Below are 23519 nucleotides of genomic sequence, written 5' to 3'. Positions count from 1 at the left end.
TACAGCGTTTGCTTCAACATCATAGTGGGTCTGGCTGGGATTCCAACGTGCGTGGGAGGGAGTCAGGTTCTAGGGTTCTTGAGTCCAGAGCTGTGAAATGGACTAACTGGACTTTGTCTTGAATTCTCTTGTTTTTAAACATTTTTTCTTGTTATATTATGGTGGAAGCACTGTTATTTTCAAATGTTCATTTCTTTATTTTCTAATTTATTACAATGCTTTTGTACTTTTGAATTTCTGAAATGCTGGGCTTATTTCTTTCCCCTAAGAATTTGTACTGAAGAATCCGTACCTAGGTACCTAAGATGGCAACTTGTAAACTTTTCACTGTATTCCTATGAGTACGTGTGACAATAAAGCCAATTCAATACCTGCGACCTCTTTGCCTTACTATTCCTTATTCCAAACCAAAGTTATTCCACATCACAAACAATCTAGCCCTTACCCTAGCCTATATCACTACTCATTAAGGATCCTCAAGCCATATCAATCACACATGGTAGGATATCTCACATTCCGATTAATAATCGGAAATATCAACATCTTTTCTCTACACCCACACCACCCACCAACTATTGCATAAATGCTGTCCCCGCCAAACTTCACTTCAGCTCTGATGAAGAGTCATCTAGACTCAAAATGTTAGCTTGCACACTGTCCATGGATGCTGTCTGACCCGCAGTGATCTCCAGCATTTGTTTTCAGGACAGATACCAGCAGATGCATTAATTTGCTCCGACACGTTGGAATGTCAAATTCAATTTGAGGGAGAACAACTTGATCTCAATTTAAATAAGGGCAAGCATAGAGGTATGAAAAAAAGAATGGTCTAAAGTGAGCTGGGAAAACAGATTTGGGGGACATTCTCTTTATTTCACCCTTTCTCAACTCTTCCATTATCTGCTGATGGTTCCTAACAAATCCTCTGTCCTCCGACTACTCTTTGCCACTTTGTATGCCTTAGTTTTTTTCCATTGGATTCCCTCCTTGACTGTTATTGTTAACCACAGGTAGTTCATCCTTCTCACAAAGTCTTTCCTCATGACTGCAATAAATGTTGCCATGTTATGAAATGTTTGCTTAAATGTCTGCTAGTGATATCCCCTAAGTCTATTTTCCCAGATTACTTCAGACAACTCTTTTAACATACCTTCATAAATGCCCTTATTTAAGTTGAGGGCACCGGTTGAGACCCGAGTTGCTCTCCCTCAACTTTTAAAAAAAATCACAAAACACCAGGTTATAGCACAACAGGTTTATTTGGAAGTACAAGCTTTCACAGCACTGCTCCTTCATCAGGTAGATGGCGCGCTCCACCTGACAAAGGAACAGTGCTCCGAAAGCTAGTGCTTCCAAATAAACCCGTTGGACTATAACCTGGTGTTGTGTGATTTTTAACTTTGTCCACTTCAGTCCAACACCGGCACCTCCAGATCATGGCTCCCTCAAATTGAATTTTCTGGTCTACAATGTCTGAGATGTTACTATTTCATCTCAAGTTCAGTAACTGATAAAAATTTTTTTTTGCTGATTTAAGAAAGTCTGGCTCTGTTTGAAACATGAACTCATTTGGCCTGGAACAAAGGATAAGATTCTTTATCAATGTTATGACTAATGGAGGGAATAGGTGAATGAAGGATAAGGTTGCCCATCTCTCATCACCCAGGAGCTGAACAAATTGGGGTCTCCTATTTGGAGCTGTAATAATTTGGGGAACTTTACCCAGGGTCTGGTCATGATCTATCTTCTTGAATACAAGCAAATTAACTGCTTGATCACTTCAGAGGGCAGTAAAGAGCCGACCGCATAGCTCTAGGTCTGAAATCACAATAAGCCTAACAAGGTAAGAAGTTTCATTCCAAAAGTACACAAGTGAACCAGATGGGTTTCACAAAAGTCTGATAATTTGATGGTACTATTCTTGATTGAAGCATTTTTTAAAAATTCAGATTAATTTAATTAATTGATTCTAAATTTACCAGTTGCAGTGGTAGGATTTCACCTCAAGTTTTAATTATCAATGCTATCATCTCACCACTATGAAATACCATGTCTTGTCCTGACACCACCCTGGCTGGATATCATAGTAAAAAGGCATATTTTTAATCAAGGGTCATTAATCAATAATATTGAGCTGAGCTGATTTTTCTGTCTCCTCAGTTCTACCCCACTCCATTGCCAATTCAGCGAAGGTAAGCCAACTCGGCACAGTCCTGACATTTCTGGTATGTGCAGTACAGGGCTATAGCAAATGGAACATTAATCGAGTGAATGAAGGAGGGAGCCAAATAGTTTAGTTTAATTGGGCATGAACTAAACAAACACAATGAGACTGCTAAGCAGCTCGTAAGGTTTCTGATTAAATCAAGCTCTGTTCCAAAACAGTAGTTTAGAGAGGAGGCTCAGCAGTGAATTCTATTTATGTGACAAAGGCTGGAGACATTTACAACTCAAATAAAAGTTGATTACAACAGCCCAATTGTTTTCATTGTAAGTGGCAAATTTTATCATTGTAATTCGGTCCATGGATCTTTGTAAAGGAGTGCAAACATCTGCTGTCAGTTGGTAGAGGAATCAGCAATCTGAACAACCTGAAACAATGGCTGAAATTTTCACTCGGCTGCTAATTCTTTCTTCCAAACTGGACCATTATAAAATGCATTGATTTGTTCTACAGTTCCATAGTAAAAACAAAGTGTACATCGCACACAATGTGCTTTTTATACAGGCAACAGGTGGCCTAATGTCAGGCGTAAATGGAATGTCTACATTTTCACCTTCCTTTAGAAGTGCACTGGAATAGTTTTCCACAAACTTTGGGTGCTGTCAGCAACCTTTCCCTCTCTCCCTATAACCCCACGCTCCGACCATTTCTTAATAATCCATTCACCAATCTTGGGAGGGTGGAAATGTGAAGTGAAGGAAAAGAAATGGAGCTTTGCAATCTGTTCCCTTGTTGCTCAATGCAACTATTGTGGAAGAAGACCGAGGAAGGGGTTGATAATGCCAGCATTCTATCCAATCTGACTGGCAGTCTATTTCCTCTTTGCTGGTTTGGACTCAAACCAAAAGGATTGCAGCCAAACAGATTTCTGGGCAGATTTCTCTTTTCACACTTATCATGTTCTTCCACTATTCAATCATCTCAAGGTACAATGTCGTCTTATCTCTCTGTGTAGATAGGCGACAAGGTAACAGGGTTGTAAAACTGTTCACAGCTCACACTTCTTCATCTTCAGCAGACTTCCATCCAACAGTGCAGTAACAAGTAATTAACGGCTTGTTCGAACTTGGAATATATAGCAATGTACGAGCTAATTAGTGTTTAGTCATCTTTGTAATTACTAATTAGGGGCTTGTATAAATAATGTACCAAAAAATAACTGCTACCCTTTGAAGAGCTTCAGAGACATAAATGTTATGTATAAACTGTCTAAACTAATGAAACATAAAAGCTGTAATTTGATTTACTAACAGATTGCAACGTTTTTTTTCCAGAATATTGTAATAAATTGGAGGAAATGTGTCACATGGTACCTGAGGTATCTGATGACACTTCGTAAAGTATGAGAAAAGCTGAGTAAAGTGCTAGATGCAGGTACAGTTACAACATTTAAAAGGCATTTGGACAGGTGCATTATTAGGAAAAGTTTAGACGGTTATGGGCTCAAATGCAGTAGGACTAGTTTAGTTTGGGAAACTTGGTCGGCATGGATGAGTTGGGCCATTTCTGTGCTGTATGAATCTATTTCTCAATGCAAAGAGTGCCTGACTATTTGTCTTCAGCTCCATTGTAAACTCCACACCCTCATCACTGACTCCAACCCTCCCCTTAACCAAATGTTCGTCTTGAATTCACTATGAATTTATGGCATCGCAATCAATATAGATACTGAGTTTCAAAGCTCTTGGACAGGATATTTCCTGCAGGTTTCAGGATGCCACTATGAACATCAAGTCAGAGTCTGAAGCACATAACGAGTTGGGAACAAGCACCATGACGTGACATTTTCCCAAACCTGTCAGAATGTGGGATTGCTGTCCAATTAAAGATGGCAGGCGGGTCCTCAAAGTGGGAGGACAAAGAGGAGGCTCCCCAGGCCTTGTAAAGATGGGCAGGCCTGCCTTCTCAGGAAAGTAAGAAAGACTATGGCCCAAGATGGTAGAAGTCTCTTTCCAGTGCTTAGGAATTAAAATAAAAGTGTTCCAAAGCAGCTGAGCCATGGTTTCAGACAGGGAGTCTATCCACATGTTATTGTAGGTGAAACCAGACATGCAGTCAGGCAGGGCATGAACGCTGGTCTGGAGCACTGGTCTCTTCTCCCCCTAGTGTGCCACCATGAAGACTCCCCAAGACAGGCGAACTGCACTTCTATGCCTCTGGTGACACCCAGAGGCTGACTGAATTAATTTAATGGTCGGCCTTTACAAGCTTTTAATTGGCGTGTGAGCAAGGAGCCTGGTCACCTTCCTATTCTGCCTTAGAAAAAACAGCTCCTGTCAGGATGGTGTCAGGAAAGCAGGCCAACAACCAGAAGACAGCAAATGATCACACCTGTTCACAAGACTTCTTCCTTCAATTTGGATCATTGAGGGGTTTTCATTTCCAACACCATGATATCAATGCCTCAACCTCACCCTGACTCCCAATTAAAAACTCTTACCTCCATGTACATTAATTCTGGATTCATTTTCTTCATTGGGCCTCTCTTATTCCTTTCTGTATCTGCCAAATGCTGTGACCTGTATCGATTCCTGAAATCACTGCTGCTTGTGAATCTTGTTGTCACTGGCCTGGATGTTCTCTCAGATTTAAAATTCTCCCCCTCATTTTTAAACCCTTCCATGCCCTTGCTTCATTTCTCTGTCCCTCTCACTTTCTTTAAGTTCTTCCAAGGCCTTCAGGATTCTGATTTTGGTCTCTTGTCATTCCCCTTGTTTTACCCTTCCTCTGGTGCCACAGCATTCAGTTGCTTTTGTTCTCATCCCTTAGACCAGCTTCCTAAACTTCTTCCTCACTCAAAAAAATCTTCTTAAACATCATATTGTCGACTGAGCTTTGGAGCAGCTTTCCGTACTCACCCCATCATGACTAACATTTGTTTGTATTGAGATCTAAGATTTTCCTCAGCTCTCCACAAGCAGGCCGAGATCAGTTGTTCTTACCACTTGGTCTCTCTCAGGTTTCCACCACAGTTCTTCCCAGTGTGAGATGCTGTTGTGGATAGAGTCCAGTAGCAGACGTGCTTCCAAGAGCATCCAGATACAATTCAGGCTCAAATATTTCCTTGTTTCCTCAGCTTGGGCTTTATTTTATTAATTAATAGTAGAATCCAATGTAGAAAGCTATGTAGGAGCCTGAAATTTACAAGCCCAATTGGAATCAGAGCTACAGTTGACTATGGCCAATTCACTTAACTTGCACATCTTTAGACAGTGTGTGAAACTAGGGCACTTACCAGGAACCCACGCAGACATGGAGAGAACATACAAGCTCTGCCCGAGGGTGGAATTGAACTCGGGTCCCTGGCACTGTGAGGCAGCAGTGCTAACCACTGAGCTGCCCCAAAAATTACTTTCACCCAAGGTGGGACTCAAACCCACAATCCCTGGCTTAGGAGGCCGATCCATCAGGCCAGTGGAGCAGCCTGAGTCCCACTAACTGAACAAAATGGACATGATAAGCAAAATAATCTCTCCACTCACTGTGCAGTCTGTAAACAGATACAACATATAGTCTTTGAAGCTCCATCAATCTCGAGAAGAGATAGCTCTCAGGAATAGAAACTGGAGTTGTAGTTATATGGGAGTACTGTAGCTCCAGGCCCTGTCTCCTGCTTACTTTATAAACTATGATCCTACCAAAACAGCAGAGGCATAATGCTGCATTAGATACAATTTTATTGAAAGAAATGCAGGATATTTAAGGCAAAACAACACTTTAATTTGACAGATCATTAGCAGCTGAAGTGTATTGCTAGACACACTAACTCAACTTGCCTTTAGCATATTGCTATTCGTATAGTGGATTGTGCTAAAGAGAATGATTTGCAATTTACTGTACTTTGACAATAGATTTTGGTAATACAGTTAATATTTCAAAATCAATGGTAATTAACCTATGTAATGATGTGATAATGTTACTAAAATATCATCACATGGCAATTTCCATTAGGCAAACATCATAGGAACTTGGATTATAATTATTTCAGATATTTCTACCAGCCCTGCAATCCCAACCTCCATCGATGGAAAGTCAAATTTTAATGCTTTATAGATTTTAGATGTACAATGTAAACTGGATTTGCATGCTGATTCTAATTACTTCCAACTTTGCTCCCATACCTTATATGATCTGACCCCAATGATAAATGAACAGCGATTTATTCACTCAGTGACATCAGTCTATATATGAGTATTAAAGATAATTAGAGGGACAAGATCATCCTGGAAAGTATTTGCCAAACATTCCTGTTTCGTTGAGGAAAAACAAGGGTCAAAATAGCTGTGCAATAACTTTAGTTTGAACTTGGTGCATGCCATTGAGTGGTTGAGTAATCAATGATCTAATTCAATGCAATTTATATCTGTGATCATATGCATAAAGGTTCTTTCTATAATATGATGCCTTACTCAGGCAATTGTGTCTGATATGAGGGAAATATGGATGAGATGGGAGTTTCTGTTTACTCCTGGCTTCTTAATTTGGATACATGACTTTATATATCTTCTTGGTTTTTCAGGTGCTTGACAATATGCAAATAAACAACGCATAAATGAGCCATACAGAATACGTTCATATAAAGTAAAGAACTGTGGATGGAAACCTGGAATAGCAATTGCTGGAGAAACTCAGCAGATCTGGCAGCATCTGTGAAGAGTTAAATGTTTTGAGTTCTGTGACCCTTCCTCAGAATGAAAAGCAACAAAGAAAAGATAGTATCTATGCAGATGATGGGGCATGGGTGGCGGGGGGGGGGGGGGAGAAGAGTGTTGACAGAACTTCTAATTACTTTTAAAAAACACATTAGATCAACAAAAAGTAAGTAAAAGTCTTAAGCATCCAGTGATGAGAATAATCTATTTTTTCCACTTGTATAGGATCTATTACAAGGGGCCATCAATAGAAGGTCACTATTAAAACTAAGGGAATCAGTTTAATTCAGTTGGCTGGATTGTTGGTTTACAGGGCAGCATGATGCCAACAGCAAGTGTTCAATTCCCATCACTGGTTTGAGGTTATTATGAAGGACTCTCCTTCTCAACCTCTTTTCTCGTCTATGGCCTCGTGGCCCTCAGGTTAAATCACCACCAGTCATTTCTCTCTCTCATGAGAGAGCATCCCCTATGGTCTGGTAAGACTATGGTGATACAACTAGGCAAAAGTGAGGACTGCAGGTGCTGGAAATCAGAGTCTAAATTAGAGTGGTGCTGGAAAAGCACAGCAGGTTAGGCAGCATCCGAGGAGCAGGAAAATCAACATTTCGGGCAAAAGCCCTTCATAAGGTCCTGATGAAGGGCTTTTGCCCGAAATATCGATTTCCCTGCTCCTGGGATGCTGCCTGACTTGCTGTGCTTTTCCAGCACCACTCTAACCTAAACTATGTTGACACAACAACAATTAAAACTAATAAGCAAATCAGCAGTAATTTCCTGACTTAGACTAGGTGGAATGGACCTTGCTACCTTATAACATAGTTGAGGTGAATAGAAAAAGCCAGAATACAACTGAGGGAGAAAGGAAAAGTCGGTATATTCATAGGGTAGATGAAATAAGGAGGGTGGAGGCTTGTGTTGAGTAGAAACACAGGCATGGGTCCATTAGACAGACCTATCTGCCTCTGTTGTGTACATTCCTTGGAACTGTATGTTTAGAATACTGTGGCATAGTTTCAAGATGCTGAGGTGGTAGGTGGTGGGGGGTGGGGTGTGGGTGCCATTGGAGGAGCACATTATCCATTAAGCACTTATAATAGCAGCTAGCTTAAAACCTCTATTTTACATCTAAAATAAAAAGAAAAATACTCAATTGCTTCAGCTATACTTTTTCTTATCATTCATACCTTTTATCTGAGACAATAGGGACACGCCATCCTTTGATTTGACTGAGTTCAGTGTCAGAGACCTCAATCTGAAGGGGAAGACGAGGCACCCAAACAGTAATTTCCAGCGGTGCACTCAAATGCTCATAAGTAAAATTGACAATAGCATTCACTTTGCCTCGCATCTCCTTGCCGTTCACTAAAACATAGTCACATCGTTCCGAAACCTGTGACAAAGGGGAAAAGTCTAATCAGTACAGCAACATAGAGATGAAAATGTCACTTTACACAAGACAGATGCAGACACTCAGCTGAGTGGTCCCACACCCAAAACCGACACAATCATCCATTAAAGCTACAAAGCTCCTTAATAATTTACTTTATCATCATCCTTGGAATGCAGTTAGACTAAAATGGCTACACCGATCTTATTAAGAAAAATCAAATAACTCTGGAACATAAAAATTTAGTTAAGATGTAAGCTAATATTTACTATAATATAGTAGTCCAGGAGGCAGTTATAATTAAGAACATGAGAAAATACTGCCCCCTTTTTATATTTGTATTTTTACACAACTAGAATCTTGAAATCAGCAACTGTTTAAATCTCAACCTTTTGTCATTATATAAACACGTTTACAATTAAAATAGTAATATCGGTATCTCTGATTGAGAACATTAATAGCATCACTTTAGGACTGAAGAACTGACAATGACTCTGCAATTACTTACACCATTCCTAAATGCTGTGCCACTGCCTAAGCAAATTGGGATCACAATCTTTTTCAATGACATTTCTAGTGTAACATTTGGATTAATGTAAGCTAGCTCAAATCTCAACTACACAAACATGTCATCAGTGTGCACTTAAACCAACTGCTCCAGAGAGCATTGCTTAACAATCCCAACTCAGCTGAATCTGTCATAACTCTGCATGACATAACATCCTATTGACTACACACTGAGAACTGCTGAAAAATTAACATAACCACACAGCGAGAACCAAAATAAAATAACATCAGCCAGTAAAACCCCAAATACATCAGCTTCAAAACTCTGTCAAATATTTTCAGAGGATGTAAAAATATCAGGAAATCTTTCCTACAACTGAATTGCAAAAATACCTCCCCTTCTCAAAATACAACTGATAGCAAAAAAAAAGTTTCAAGATAGATTTCATGACTAGATGATGCAGTACCAAGTATCTGAGATCCCTAGAATGAACAGGCATGCAGGGGGCTTATGGGGAAGCTGGCAGCTGGCAAGAAAGAAGGGATGAGACACAAATGGAATGAAATCACCTGTGATATTACAAATACCTTAACAAATGTGTATGAGCTTCACTTATTCCTACTTGAAGGAAGAATTATGCTCACCCAGTTTGATAATGTACTGTACAATTTCAACCTCAAAGTAAACAAAGACACAAACAAACTAAAAGAAACAAAGAATGAATTAAAGGGTTAAATCATTGTTACTCATTCACAATGTAGAGTAGTTTAGAATTGTCTCATTCCCTGTTTGGTAAGTAACCCAGTATTAACCATATTAAAAGGACAGGGTGATGAGCCAGGAGGATTAACCTGTACACCAGCAATCACAAAATCAGGTCACTCACTAACCTTCTGTCAGGGAACAGAATGGAACACACCACTAAAATGGATATATTCCGAATACTTGAATTGAGCAAGACTTACTTGTCTGTTCTGATTTATAAGTTACTCTCAAGTATTGTGCAGTTGCATAGCAGATTAATAACATCACAGGTGCCTAAACACTGATACAAAATGCTGACAAATCAGTCCAGTTTTGCCATCTCCATTACTGCATTGCCTCTTTGACCACAACTGTCATCCACGGTAGCTCAGTGGTTAGCACTGCTGCCTCACAGCACCAGGGTCCCAGGTTCGATTCCAGCCTCGGGCAACTGTCTGTGTGGTGTTTGCACATTCTCCCTGTGTCTGTGTGGGTTTCCTCTGGTGCTCCGGTTTTCTCCCACAGTCCAAAGATGTGCAGGTCAGGTGAATTGGTCATGATGAATTGCCCATAGTGCTAGGTGGGCAAAAGTGAGGTCTGGAGATCAGAGCTGAGAGTGTGTTGCTAGAAAAGGAAAATTGATGTTTCGGGCAAAAGCGCTTCATCATAGTGCTAGGTGCATCAGTCAGAGGGAAATGGATCTTGGTGGGTTACTCTTTGGAGAGTCAATTTGGGCTGAAGGGCCTGTTTCCACATCGTACTGAGGACACAAGATTACTGATTTCATGTGAACAGTAGTTACTATTGGGTTTGCACCTGAAGTCAGGACTCAGCCAATTTCTATGCAACTTTTACATACTTCTAAGATCATTAAATCTCTTTCCTACTGTCATTACAGTTCTCTTCTATTTATCATCCTTGATGGCCAACTAGTACTGAATTATAATTTGAAGAAGTTAAACAAGTGCAGATTTCTACAAACAGTTTATACAATGTTGTTACACAATATTGTGTTTTTGTCAATAGTTCATTGCACTTCTTAGTCAGCCAGCCAAAACATCTGACTGCTATCTCCCCTGAGGGTTAGAAAGAGAGATAAGAGGAATGCATCCTGACATATCAGAAATCTGTGCCTGTCAATAAGATTTTGAGATTCAGCTTTATACCTGAACAAGCAGCAAGCAAGGAACCCAGTTAAATACACTAAAAATGTCAGGCTATGTAAGATTTTGACCAAACACACTTTAGCTGATGGGCTAAGGATTGAAATGTATGTTCTTTAATCTCAACAACTTCCCAGATTGGACTGTAGAAGCTATGGTTCTTACTTTTTACTCACATTATGCAGCATCTAACATGTGAAAGATGGACTGGATGAGGAATTACTTTGACGATGACAAGAATTTCTCTGTAGAACATTTTTGTGGGAAAGACAAATCTGTCACATCTCATCATTTTGTTGATGTAAGTGAACGAACGATCAGTTTTGACTGACATGATGCAGTAGATCTGTGACATACCTAGCATGTCTTAGAGACCATAATACTAATTTGCCAGGCCCAATACCTCTGAGCCTCCAAGCATCCATGTCTGGTTTTGAAAATTGTTGCATTTAGGATGAAGAACTGTTACCTTCTATTAGCTTGTTGCCACCAACGGGCCTGTTAATGTGAATGCGAGGCAGAATTATCCTGTTGCAGCAGAACAATGAAAAAGTTCTCAAGCTATAAGCATAATTGTTGTAGAAAGGTGCACTTCACACCTATCAATCTCACAAGTCAACAGTAAAATTTTTTAAACACTAATTATTTACAAGACATGTCAGAGTGAGGTCATACATCTGATTCTTTAGACAATGGGTCTTCTTCTGCCTTCATTACAGCAGAGCTCCCTTCGGACATTGCTTTTTGATTCCTTCATGGGATGAGGGTGTCACTGCCTAAGCCAGCCTTTGTTGTCCCTCCCTAATTGCCCAGAGAGTGTTTAAGAGTCAACCACATTTCTGTGGATCTGGAGTCACATGTAGGCTGGACTAGGTTTCCTTTCCTAAAGGGCATTGGTCAGCCAAATGGGTTTTTCCTGACAATCAGCAATCAATTCATGGTTATCATTAGTCTCTTAATTCCAGATTTTTATTGAATTCAAATTCCAACATGTTTCGTGGAGGGATTTGAACGCAGAGTCCCCTGAATAGTACCTGAGTCTCTGACTTAACAGCCCAATGATAATACCATTATGCCATTGCCTCCCCTTGAGAAGGAAGTATACATTGTAATTGGTTTCCTGAGCATTTCAATAGTATTTGCATGCCAGAATACACCCTGTGGTTCTGTCTAATCCAGGAGTTGAAATCTTGCAGTCAGCCTGCAACATTCCCCAGAAAGTGCTCATTCTGCCCCTCTGTGACACTAACTGCTGGGATGCCTACAGACTGTTGCTTAATCCTCTGTGCTGCTGCTGCCATGACCCAGTTTCTCTGTCTGGACCTGCACCCCTCTATAAAACTTTCTGAGCGGGGTTCCTGCATGGGCTAGAGTGCGCCTCGTTCCTTCATGCACTTGCTGACTGATTTTCTCAGTGCACATTTCATCCTTACGAAGCATTTTTGATTTACTGTGAAGTTTTACTCATTGTGGCCAATTGATTGACCCATTTTGTGCTAACTCTACTTGTCATGTTCTCCACTATGGGCCTTCTGCCATGCTTCGTCACCTTTTGCACAGCTTTTCCTTTTCCATGGTTCGGTGTTAAGGTAGAGCTTGAAGTCAGTCACTTGTTGGTCTCTACCACCGCAAACCATTATTCCAGGCATTTCCCCCAACTTCTGGGATCAGAATTCTGGGCTTCCCATGTGGTGTTGTCATAATCCTGTATCCAGGGTTTGACTTTGTGCTCTTAGTGCCACTTATCTATCATTGTGTGGGTCTGGGAACCGTTGATCACCATGTAGAAAAGTGTGGACCACACTGCAAACTTTAACAAATGTTGTTAAATGTAACTATTTGCAAAGCTTCTGAAGCCTAACAAACACAAACGCATGTGATCTGACATCATTCTGACATAGCTCCTTCCATGCTTTTAGCGGCTACTCTCGGAGTAAGGATATGAATGGAGTGTGGCTTTAAAACTGGAGATAATGGGAATCAGGGTCCACTGGTTGGAGACATACCTGGCTCAAATGAAGATGGTCATGGTTGTTGGAGGTCAGTCGTCTCAGCTCCAGGATAGCTCTGCAGGAGTTCCTCAGGATAGTATCTACGGCCCAACCATTTCTAGCTGCTTCAATGACTTTCCCTCCAGCATGTGGCGACAGTTGCTGATGATGGCACAATGTTAAACATCAGTCACAACTCCTCCGAAAACTGAAGCAGTCCATGTCCAAATGCAGCAAGGCCTGGACTGTATCCAATGGCAAATAACATATGGGCAACACAAGTGCCAGGCAATGTCTGTCTTCAATAAGAGAGAGCCTAACCATGTCCCCTGAACAATCAATCATTGCTGAAACCCCCAGTGGTTACCATTGCCCAGAAATTGAACTGGGTTAGCCATACACATATGTGGTGACAAGAGCAGATCAGAAGTTAGGGATACTGTGGTAAATAACTCACCTCCTGACTTCTCAAAGCTTGTCCATCATCTACAAGGTACAAGTCAGGTGTGTGGTGGAATACTCCCCTCTTGACTGCATGAGTTCAGCTCCAGTAGCACACTAGAAGCTTGACACGATCTAGGAAAAAGTCTCCCATTTGATTGGCACCACATGCACACACGTCCACTCTTTCTGCTCAATAGCAGGAGTGTTTACATGATGCACTGGAGCAAGTCACAAAGGCTCTTTAGACACCACCTTCCAAACAGATGACCACTGCCATCTAGGAAGACAAAGGCAGCAGGCACAATGGGAACACCATCACCTGCAAGTTCTCCTCTAAGCCACTCACTATCCTGACTTGGAAATGTACTATTGTATCTTCAGTGTTTTTGGCCAAGATCTTGAAAATCTTTCCCTTACACCATTGTGCATGTCCCAACACCAAATGGACTACAGTAAGTCAAGAAGGCTGTTCACTACCATCTTCTCAAGAGCAGCAGGCAGTAGCACAAGAGTAATGGCAAATAAATGCTGGCCTAGCCAGTGAAGGCCATATTCTTTGAAAGAATTTTAAAAATACTTCTACATTTGTCTTGTTTTATTCTCTTATATCACATTTGTCTGCTCTTTTTTTCCCATTAACCCACAATGCCATGTGGAAAACCTCAAAACCAAGGATTTTTTCACAGTTACAAAGTTCCTTTCTTAGCTAGCACTGTTCTACACTTGTTAAGGTTATCTAAGATAGAGTTATAGAAGTTTTCAACAAAGAGGAAAGCTATCAAAGCAATCATGTCCATGTGACTCATTGCTAGAGCAATCCAAAAGTAATCTCACAACCTTAGCATCACGACAGAGCCTGTTATTTTTCTCTGCTAGAAATAGTTTTCCAATTTTCCCCTAAAAGACACAACAGTCTCTGCTTCAACCAGGATCTGTGCCAAAGCACGATATGGTCCAACATCCATCACACTGTAAAGAAATTTCCCCTGATTGTTCAATTTTCTGTAGCTGTACTTACACTGAAGAGTGAAAATTTTACTTCAAGTCTGATCTTGCATCAGCAGGCTCAGCAAGTAAGAACATTTCAAAGTCTGATCATAGAATTCCTACAGAAAAAGGCCATTTGGCCCATGAAGTCTCCACTGGCCTTCTGAAGAGCATCACATTCACACCCAACATTTCCCATGTCTAAGCAGCTAGCCTGGACACCATGGGCAATTTAGCATGGCCAATCCACTTAACCTGCACATCTTTGGACTGTGGGAGCAAACTGGAGCATCTGGAGGAAGCCCATGCAGACACAGGGAGGACATGAAAACTCCAGCTGAGGCTGGAATTGAACCTGGGTCCCTAGTGCTTTGAGGCAGCAGTGCTAACCACTGAGCCACCAAGTTGCCCTTTGCAGTTGACACCAATGAATAGTACAGAAAAAAATTATTTGGAATCCTTCCCTGGCAAACTATTCCTAATTAAACTACGAGAGCAGCAGAGGTACAAAATCGATTATATATAACTGACAAGAGAAAAGAGACAAAATAGATGGGCTTTTTTGAAAACACAAATGATCTTGCTAGTGAAGCAGGTTACAAAGAAGTACTTTTCAAAACATTTCAGACTTTTGTCCCTCCATTCTCCCTCCCACATGTTTGAAAGAATAAACTGCTGGACCTAGTGTCCCAAGGAACACACCATGCAGTGCAAAAAAAATGGAAGAGGATGAGCAGTAACAGAGTTGCTGTGAGAGTGAAATGCTATTGGGGGAAAGTACAGGACATTAAGTCACTGACATCTAATGCAAAGGGGAACCTACAGCAGATAGGGATATGAACTTCAGAAGTGATCTGGAGGAGTCAGTGTTGGACTGGGGCGGACAAAGTTAAAAATCACACAACACCAGGTTATAGTCCAACAGATTTATTTGGAAGCACCAAGCAACCTCTTGGTGTTTCCAAATAAACCGGTTGGACTATAACCTGGTGTTGTGTGATTTCAAACTTCAGAAGGTAATCCAGATATATTAACAATTGCCTTTCAACACACATGCAGTAAACTGACACTGTTGTGAAGTTATGCAAAATCCTGGGCAAAGCAATGGAACTATGACTTTTCCAGTTGCATGCTGAATTTTCTCTTTTTTATTCACACGTGGGATGTGCATGTTGCTGGCTGGCCACCATTTATTGTCCATCGCTAGCTGCCCTTCAGAAGGTTGTAGTATTTAAAGTTCCCAGCAGGAAAGTGGAAATAAAGAAAAACACTTTGACCAACAGCAATTAGGTCTTGAAGGAAAAGAATGATAAGTTATGAAATGTTCAGGATGGCTTTCAGTTGGCATCCTGACTCATGTTGACAGGTATCGTTCTGACCTTTGCAGACATTGTGCCTTTAGGAAACTTTGCAAATTCAGAAGCTTTGCAGGAGAACAGTTGAATCAGGGTCCCTGTAAAAGTGGGTTTCTCTGAAAGGCAGAAGGAGAATTGGGTAGCAAATGAACACCTAACATTATCAAACCAAAAACATCATTCTCAGCAGCTACAAACCCAAGCGTGTGGTTTCTAGTAACCAAATCTAAATACTTATCTTAAAGCATGCGACTTCCAAGAGGTTTCTTTGTAAAAATGTCCCAATGTCTTTTCAGTGACCCCTTCTAAAAGAAACAATCCAGGAATCTCTCCAGTCTTTTCAAAATGAGCGATTGCCCATCATCCTCTAAGCATGAAATCTCAAAAAATGAAGTGGCTTTAGTAATGACACTGTCTATAATAGATTCTAGATCATCAATCACTTTTCGTCCAGCATTATTCATGATCCACCAGGAACTGCACCAGTACCTATGAAATCCATTCCAATTATCACACTGTGCTAAACGTGGAATGATATTGTCATTCCTTCATTATTGCTCAGTCCAAATGCCACAACTACCTGACAGAACTATGGCCGTGTACTCATCAGATTGGCTGCAGTAGTTGGAGGACCTAGCTCAAAACTATCTTCTGAAGGGGCATTAAGGATGGACAATAATCACAGGACTAGTCGATGACACCCACATTCAATGAATTTTTTTTGAAGAAGTTAAAAATCAAGTACTATATTTTATCTTCAAATGGCTGTGGATGTTAGGTGAAATATACTTTTCAAGACTCATATATCTTTGGTAGATATTGGTATCAAGGGACATGGATCAAAGATTGGTATTTAGAGTCAGGGTGCTGATAAATCATGATCTAATGGAATTGCAAAACTGGGCCATAGTGCCGAGTGGCCCATTCCTAAGTCCCTATGGTCTTGACAGTAATTGAGACAATTAGATGAAAAAAGTCACAGCAGAGGTGGAGGCCAACGTGTAACCATAGAAGTGGGAAGCAGAGTTTATGCAGTTTATGAAAAAATAGGATTAGGGAAACAGTGAATTCAGAGGAGAAAGCAAAACAGAAATAGAGATATAGATGATAATCACAGGATAAGGAGACATTAAATTGAGAGGCTGTGGTCAGAAAAGAGGGAAGGGATCCTGGAGGGAAACTCTGGAGAGATGGTGACAGACAATCAAGAGTTTAAGGAGGGTTAAGGTGGGGGAGCAGGCTGAAGGAGGTTGAAGGAGGAAATGTTATCAGAGGAAACGTGAGAAAAGCCAAGGTATGGCTTAAAGGTCACAATGTTACAAAACATGAGGTCCTTCATAATGGGCCATATTTCAGTCATCACTTGGATGTCAATACAGTCTGTAATATGAAGGTTTGGTGGCAGAATGTGATGTCCATCTTTGGACTTCTTACTTAGGAATGGCAAAACTAGGGAACGGGCACAGAACAGATTTATTAGGATGATGCTAAGGATGTATGAGGTCTTATGTGCCAGGACAAATGACAGAATCTGGAGCACTTTTGATTAGAGTAACAAAAGTTAAATGGAGGTGATCAAGGTCATGACTATTTGCAAATAATACTTTGTACAAAAGGAATAGTGAGCTGTAATGGACCAAATGAAATTTGGCTGAGGAAGGACAGTGCAAGATCCAAACAGAATCCCCTGCTATGTTGCACATTTGGTGGCACTTCAACGTAATAACAATTTACTGCTACGAACACATTTTCTCAATTCTCAATTCTCAATTGCCCAAAGTTGTCACTCGATATCTGGATAATTGATCTTGTTTCAAATTTCTGTGAACTGTTAGGTGCATTGAGGAATCATTGATGTAGATGCGTCATGACTCATTGGTGTTATTATGGTCACAATACATTGTCAGGATTTTCCAGCACAATTTTATTACCAGACCAGAAATTCTGTCGAGAATTGAGTTTAAGCTTGTAGTTTGAAAAGTAAACAGCTCTGAGGTGATTTGATCAACACATCACATTTTCTATCAGAGCAATGGAATTAACATTGCAAATACAAATTCTTCCAATAAGTTCCCTTCCTTCAAATGAAATGCCTCAGGGGCCTTTCTCGATCAATCACGGAATTTCAGATATTTTGGTTACACAAGCAGTATATCCAAACTGTGGCTATAAACAAAAAGTTACTGTTCAGAGAAAAACAACTGAATGATGGTCTCAACAGGGATAGAAAGGTCTGCCACGACAACACATCTGCAGAGAGAGCAGACACTTCCTCTCAAGGAAGGTACTGATATGTCTAGAAGCTCAAAGATTATCAGTCATCAGTTAGGGAACTCTAACGGGAAAATAGTCAAGGCTTTACATAATGTTGAATTTACATAATTCTAGGCTGAATGAGAACAATAGGTTGAGAAAAAAAGGAAGAAATAACTAGCGGGCAAACCAGCAGAAAGATCGAGGCAGGATGTAATTACTGTGGAGGACATCATGCAACAGAAAAGAAAGCCCATCCAATGTGGGGGAAGCAGCATTTTAACGCAAAGAAGCTGGACCACTTTGTATGCCAATGTTTAGCTGGAAAGAAGTAAAGCAAGCCAATAAAGATGGTCTCTGGAAAGATTCAACCAATGATTCTGACAAACACTCCATAACGTACAATAGGTAGGCATCGCCATGCCTAAAGGTGATAAATGGTTTGCAACTACAAGAGAACATCAAGGGAACGTGAAGAATCATATAAACATCGGTGCTTTGTGCAACATCATGTTCTTCACAGAGCCTTGTGAAGAAGTGACTCAGGATAGTGACCTGAAAATGAAGGCCTGGATAAAAAAGTTGAGGTTATACGATGGGAGTAATCTTTGTACCAAAAGGACAAGTGAAGTTCAGAGTCCAATGCAAAGGGAAGAACAAAGATCTGGAGATCCAGGTAAAACAAAATCCACTCATCTTAACCAAAGCAACTCTAAGCCGAAGCAACTCTAAGCCTAAAGAGGAAAGACTTCACAATTCACAAAGCCAGGACCAGATGCTAGAAGATTACAAAGGTGCTTTTACAGGTCTAGGATGTCTTCTTGCTGAGTATCACCTCAAGGCGGATGAAAGTTTTAGACTAACTCAGCATTGCCAAAGGGAGATCCAGCTGCAATCAAGGCCAGCTGAAAGATAAGATGGAAGAGTTGAAAAAGAAGGGAGTAATCAGGATAGTGACACTCTTACTGACTGGATTAGCGGCATGGTGCCAATTAAATTACCTGACAATTCTGAGTTAAAAAAATCACACAACACCAGGTTATAGTCCAACAGGTTTAATTGGAAGCACTAGCTTTCGGAGCGACGTTCCTTCATCAGGTGATAGTGGAGGGCACAATCCTAACACACAGAATTTATAGCAAAAATTTACAGTGTGCTGTAACTGAAATTATACATTGAAGAATTGATTGTCTGTTAAGCCTTTCATTTGTTAGAATACAATGATAGTTTCACTTCTTTCATGTGTAAATCACAAAACCTTTTTTAAAAAGTTGCATTCTCGGGTTAGTTGTTAACAATGGTGACAACTAGACAATATGTTGAAGGTGTTGGACCCCTGTGTCCTCTACAGTCAGCCCTGCCTCAGCTGAGGGCCACACTCTCTCAGAATTGCAAAGGACCCACTCTGTACTACATCCTCAGGAGAATTCATACTCTCAACAAACAGTATTTCAATTCCATCTCAAACATCAAAAACTGTAAGTACAACAAACTTTTATCCACCCATCTCCATAACCAGCGCTCCTCAAACATTCCAGAAGATTCCCCTGGCCTTGGAACCTATTCCACCATTAGCCATGCGGTTGATGCAGCTGCCACCCCCACGCTGATTGATGATGTCACTTCCGCCCCCATCATGGCCACTTCCACAACCACTTCCACCCCACACAATTCCTCATGCATCACACCTGACATCACTTCTGCCCTTCACATCATCGCTGATGCCACATGCTCAGTGACTTCCGCCACCCCTACTGCTGTGGTCACCCCCACTTCTGCCCCCACCAGCGCCACTCACCTGCATTCTGCTGACATGCCCCCTGCAGACTCCACTGTCACTATCCCCACCCCCCAGAACCCCAAGGGGAACACTACCCCTGCTCATGACTCCACCCCCATTCCCCCCACCATCACACCCACTCCAGTTACAGGTTCCACCCCCACTCCCAGCTCTACACCCACACCAGATCCCAGCTCCCGGCCCTGCCGAGTTTTCACCATCCCCCCAGACCTCCCCCTCACTGAGGACGAACGATCAGTCCTCAGCAAAGGACTCACCTTCATCCCCCTCCATCCACGCATCAATGAATTTAATACACGCCGTGATGTCGAACAATTCTTCCGTCGCCTCCGCCTCCGAGCTTACTTTCACAATCAGGACTCCCGCCCACCTTCCGAGGACCCCTTCGCCCACCTCCAACACACTGCATCCACCTGGACACCCCGCGCTGGCCTATTACCTGCCCTTGAACTCTTCATTTCCAACTGCCGCCGGGACATTAACCGCCTCAACCTGTCTACCTCCCTCCCCCATTCCAACCTCTCACCCTCACAACGCGCAGCCCTCCAATCCTTCTGCTCCAATCACAACCTCACCATCAAGCCAGCAGATAAAGGGGGCGCAGTGGTAGTCTGGCGCACTGACCACTATACCACTGAAGCCAAAAGTCAACTCGAGGACACCTCTTCCTACTGCCCCCTCGACCATGACCCCACCCCCCATCACCAAACCATCATCTCCCAGACCATACAGAACCTCATCGCCTCAGGAGATCTCCCACCCACAGCTTCCAACCTCATAGTCTGGGAACCCTGCATTGCCCGGTTCTACCTCCTTCCCAAGATCCACAAGCCTGACCACCCTGGCCGACCCATTGTCTCAGCATGCTCCTGCCCCACTGAACTTATCTCTACCTACCTCGACACTGTCCTATCCCCCCTAGTCCAGGAACTCCCCACATACGTTCGAGACACCACCCACGCCCTCCACCTCCTCCAAGACTTCCTTTTCCCTGGCCCCCAACGCCTCATCTTCACCATGGATATCCAATCCCTCTACACCTCCATCCGCCATGACCAGGGCCTCCAAGCCCTCCGTTTTTTCCTCTCCAGACGTCCCCAACAGTACCCTTCCACCGACACTCTCATTCGTTTGGCCGAACTGGTCCTCACCCTTAACAATTTCTCCTTTGAATCCTCCCACTTCTTCCAGACCAAAGGGGTAGCCATGGGCACATGTTATGGGCCCCAGCTATGCCTGTCTCTTTGTTGGCTACGTAGAGCAGTTGATCTTCCGTAATTACACTGGCACCACTCCCCACCTCTTCCTCCGCTACATTGATGACTGCATTGGTGCCACCTCGTGCTCCCGCGAGGAGGTTGAGCAATTCATCAACTTCACCAACACATTCCACCCTGACCTTAAATTTACCTGGACCATCTCTGACACCTCCCTCCCCTTCCTGGACCTCTCCATCTCCATTAATCACGACCGACTTGACACTGACATTTTTTACAAACCCACCGACTCCCACAGCTATCTGGATTACACCTCTTCCCACCCTACCTCTTGCAAAAATGCCATCCCATATTCCCAATTCCTCCGCCTCCGCCGGATCTGCTCCCAGGAGGACCAGTTCCACCACAGAACACACCAGATGGCCTCCTTCTTTAGAGACCGCAATTTCCCTTCCCACGTGGTTAAAGATGCCCTCCAACGCATCTCGTCTACATCCCGCACCTCCGCCCTCAGACCCCACCCCTCCAACCGTAACAAGGACAAAACGCCCCTGGTGCTCACCTTCCACCCTACCAACCTTTGCATAAACCAAATCATCCGCCGACATTTCCGCCACCTCCAAACAGACCCCACTACCAGGGATATATTTCCCTCCCCACCCCTTTCCGCCTTCCGCAAAGACAGTTCCTTCCGCGACTACCTGGTCAGGTCCACGCCCCAAAACAACCCACCCTCCCATCCTGGCACCTTCCCCTGCCAACGCAGGAACTGTAAAAGCTGCGCCCACACCTCCTCCTTCACCTCTATCCAAGGCCTAAAGGAGCCTTCCACATCCATCAAAGTTTTACCTGCACATCCACTAATATCATTTATTGTATCCGTTGCTCCCGATGCGGTCTCCTCTACATTGGGGATACTGAACAACAAAGGGTACCCTGTCGGTTGCAGCACGTGTCTGTCTCCTGAGGAGGTCATTACAGTTCCTTGCTTGGCTCGTCGGAACTGGCGGTCGATGAGTTGAGCATCGTACCCTGGTCTTGTGAGGGCATCCTTGAGTACTTCCAGGTGTCCATCACGTTCCTCCTCATCTGAGCAGATCTGGTGTATGCGTAGGGCTTGTCCGTAGGGGATGGCTGTTTTAATATGTTTTGGGTGGAAGCTGGAGAAGTGTAGCATTGAGAGGTTGTCTGTGGGTTTGCGGTAGAGTGTGGTACTGAGGTGTCCGTCCTTGATGGAGACGCATGTGTCCAAGAATGAGACAGACAGTCGAGAGTAGTCCATGGTGAGTTTGATGGTGGTTTGAAACTTGTTGATGTCACTGTGTAGTTTTATCAGTGACTCCTCGCCATGGGTCCAGAGGAAGAAAATGTCGTCAATGTACCTGGTGTACAATGTTTGATTGGAGATCCTGCATAGAGAAGAAGTTCTGTTTGAACCTGTGCATAAAATGTTGGCATGTTTGGGGTGCAAATTTGGTCCCCATGGCTGTTCCATGTGTCTGGATGAAGAACTAGTTGTCAAAGGTGAAGACGTTGAAATCAAGGATAAAGCGGATGAGTTGTAGGATGGTGTTGGGAGACTGGCAGTTGTTGGTGTTGAGTACTGAGGCTGTTGCCGAGATGCCATCATTGTGGGGGATGCTGGTATAGAGTGCGGAAACATCCATTGTGATGAGGAATGTTCCCGGTTTGACTGGTCCATGGGTGCTGAGTTTCTGGAAGAAATCCGTAGTGTCGCGACAGAAGCTGGGGATCCCCTGTACAATAGGTTTCAAGATGCCTTCCACATAACCAGAGAGATTCTCACATAGGGTCCCATTGCCCGACACGATGGGACGTCCTGGTGTGTTGGCTTTGTGTACCTTTGGAAGGCAGTAGAAGTCACCTACATGAGAAGTACGTGGGATAAGGGCGCGTAGGGAACTCTGAAGGACTGGATCCAAAGTTCTGATCAGTGTATTTAATTCACGGGTGTGTTCTTTGGTCGGATCAGCTGGTAGTTGCCTGTAGTGTTCCTGGTTGTTCAGTTGTCGATACACTTTCTTGCAGTAATCTGTTCTATTCTGAATGACAATGGCTCCTCCTTTATCTTCTGGTTTGATGACAATGTTGTCATTGGTTTTGAGAGCCTGGGTGGCATTGCGTTGTGAATGGGTGATGTTTTGCTCTACCTTTTGGGTACGGCTGATGAATCTGGCATTTATATATTTCCTGACAGTTTGAGCATACATGTCAAGCCCAGGGCAGCGGCCCTCTGGTGGGGTCCAAGTTGACACCTTCTTTGGTCGTTCCTCTCCAGATCCCTGTGATGATTGTTCCAGTTCATCAGTGGGATCACTGCCGGCACCTTGAAAGAATTCCCGGAGTCTCATTCGTCTGATGAACTCCTCCGTATCTGCTGCCAGAACCAACGGGTCCATTTTGGTGGTGGGGCAGAAGTTGAGACCCCTACTCAGGACTTCAATCTCTTCCGGTCGCAGGGTATGGTCCGATAAGTTGATAATAGACTTCCTCGCAGTGATAATGTTGTCTACTGTGGTTCCAGGGCGGGCTTTGCTATTACTGGTAAGAATGCCAAGCTTCTCCAGTTTTTTGTTCTTGGCGTGCATGTAGTTTTGTTGCCTTGTCTCTTTGGTAATGTCGCGTAATTTTGAGCGGGAGCAGCGTCGAAGTAAAAGAGAACCCGGGAGACTACAGCAAAGGTAATACAGTTTGTTTTAAAATTGCTTACCTGTAGCGGGCAGCGGTGTTTTTTTTTCCCTCTCTCCCTACAGAAAGAGCGGGAGCTGC

At 42.7% G+C, this 23519-nt stretch overlaps 1 protein-coding gene across 2 annotated transcripts in view; it reads right to left on the bottom strand.

Moving 5' to 3' along the window:
* Positions 1-23519, bottom strand: part of LOC140487946 (transmembrane protein 132C) — a 1087857-nt gene that overhangs the window by 55187 nt on the left and 1009151 nt on the right. Inside the window, exons 6-7 of one of the 2 annotated variants that reach the window (XM_072587396.1) lie at positions 12688-12834; positions 8064-8269 (exon numbers count right to left, since the gene is read on the bottom strand). In XM_072587396.1, coding sequence (XP_072443497.1) covers positions 8064-8269; positions 12688-12834 — 353 coding nt within the window. The remainder of the gene's footprint in view (positions 1-8063; positions 8270-12687; positions 12835-23519) is intronic. The other variant, XM_072587397.1, reaches the window with a different exon arrangement.

Source organism: Chiloscyllium punctatum, chromosome 17 (genome assembly GCF_047496795.1).
Source record: "Chiloscyllium punctatum isolate Juve2018m chromosome 17, sChiPun1.3, whole genome shotgun sequence".
NCBI classification, from domain to species: Eukaryota; Metazoa; Chordata; class Chondrichthyes; order Orectolobiformes; family Hemiscylliidae; genus Chiloscyllium; species Chiloscyllium punctatum.
This window is presented reverse-complemented; position numbering and strand designations above follow the sequence as displayed.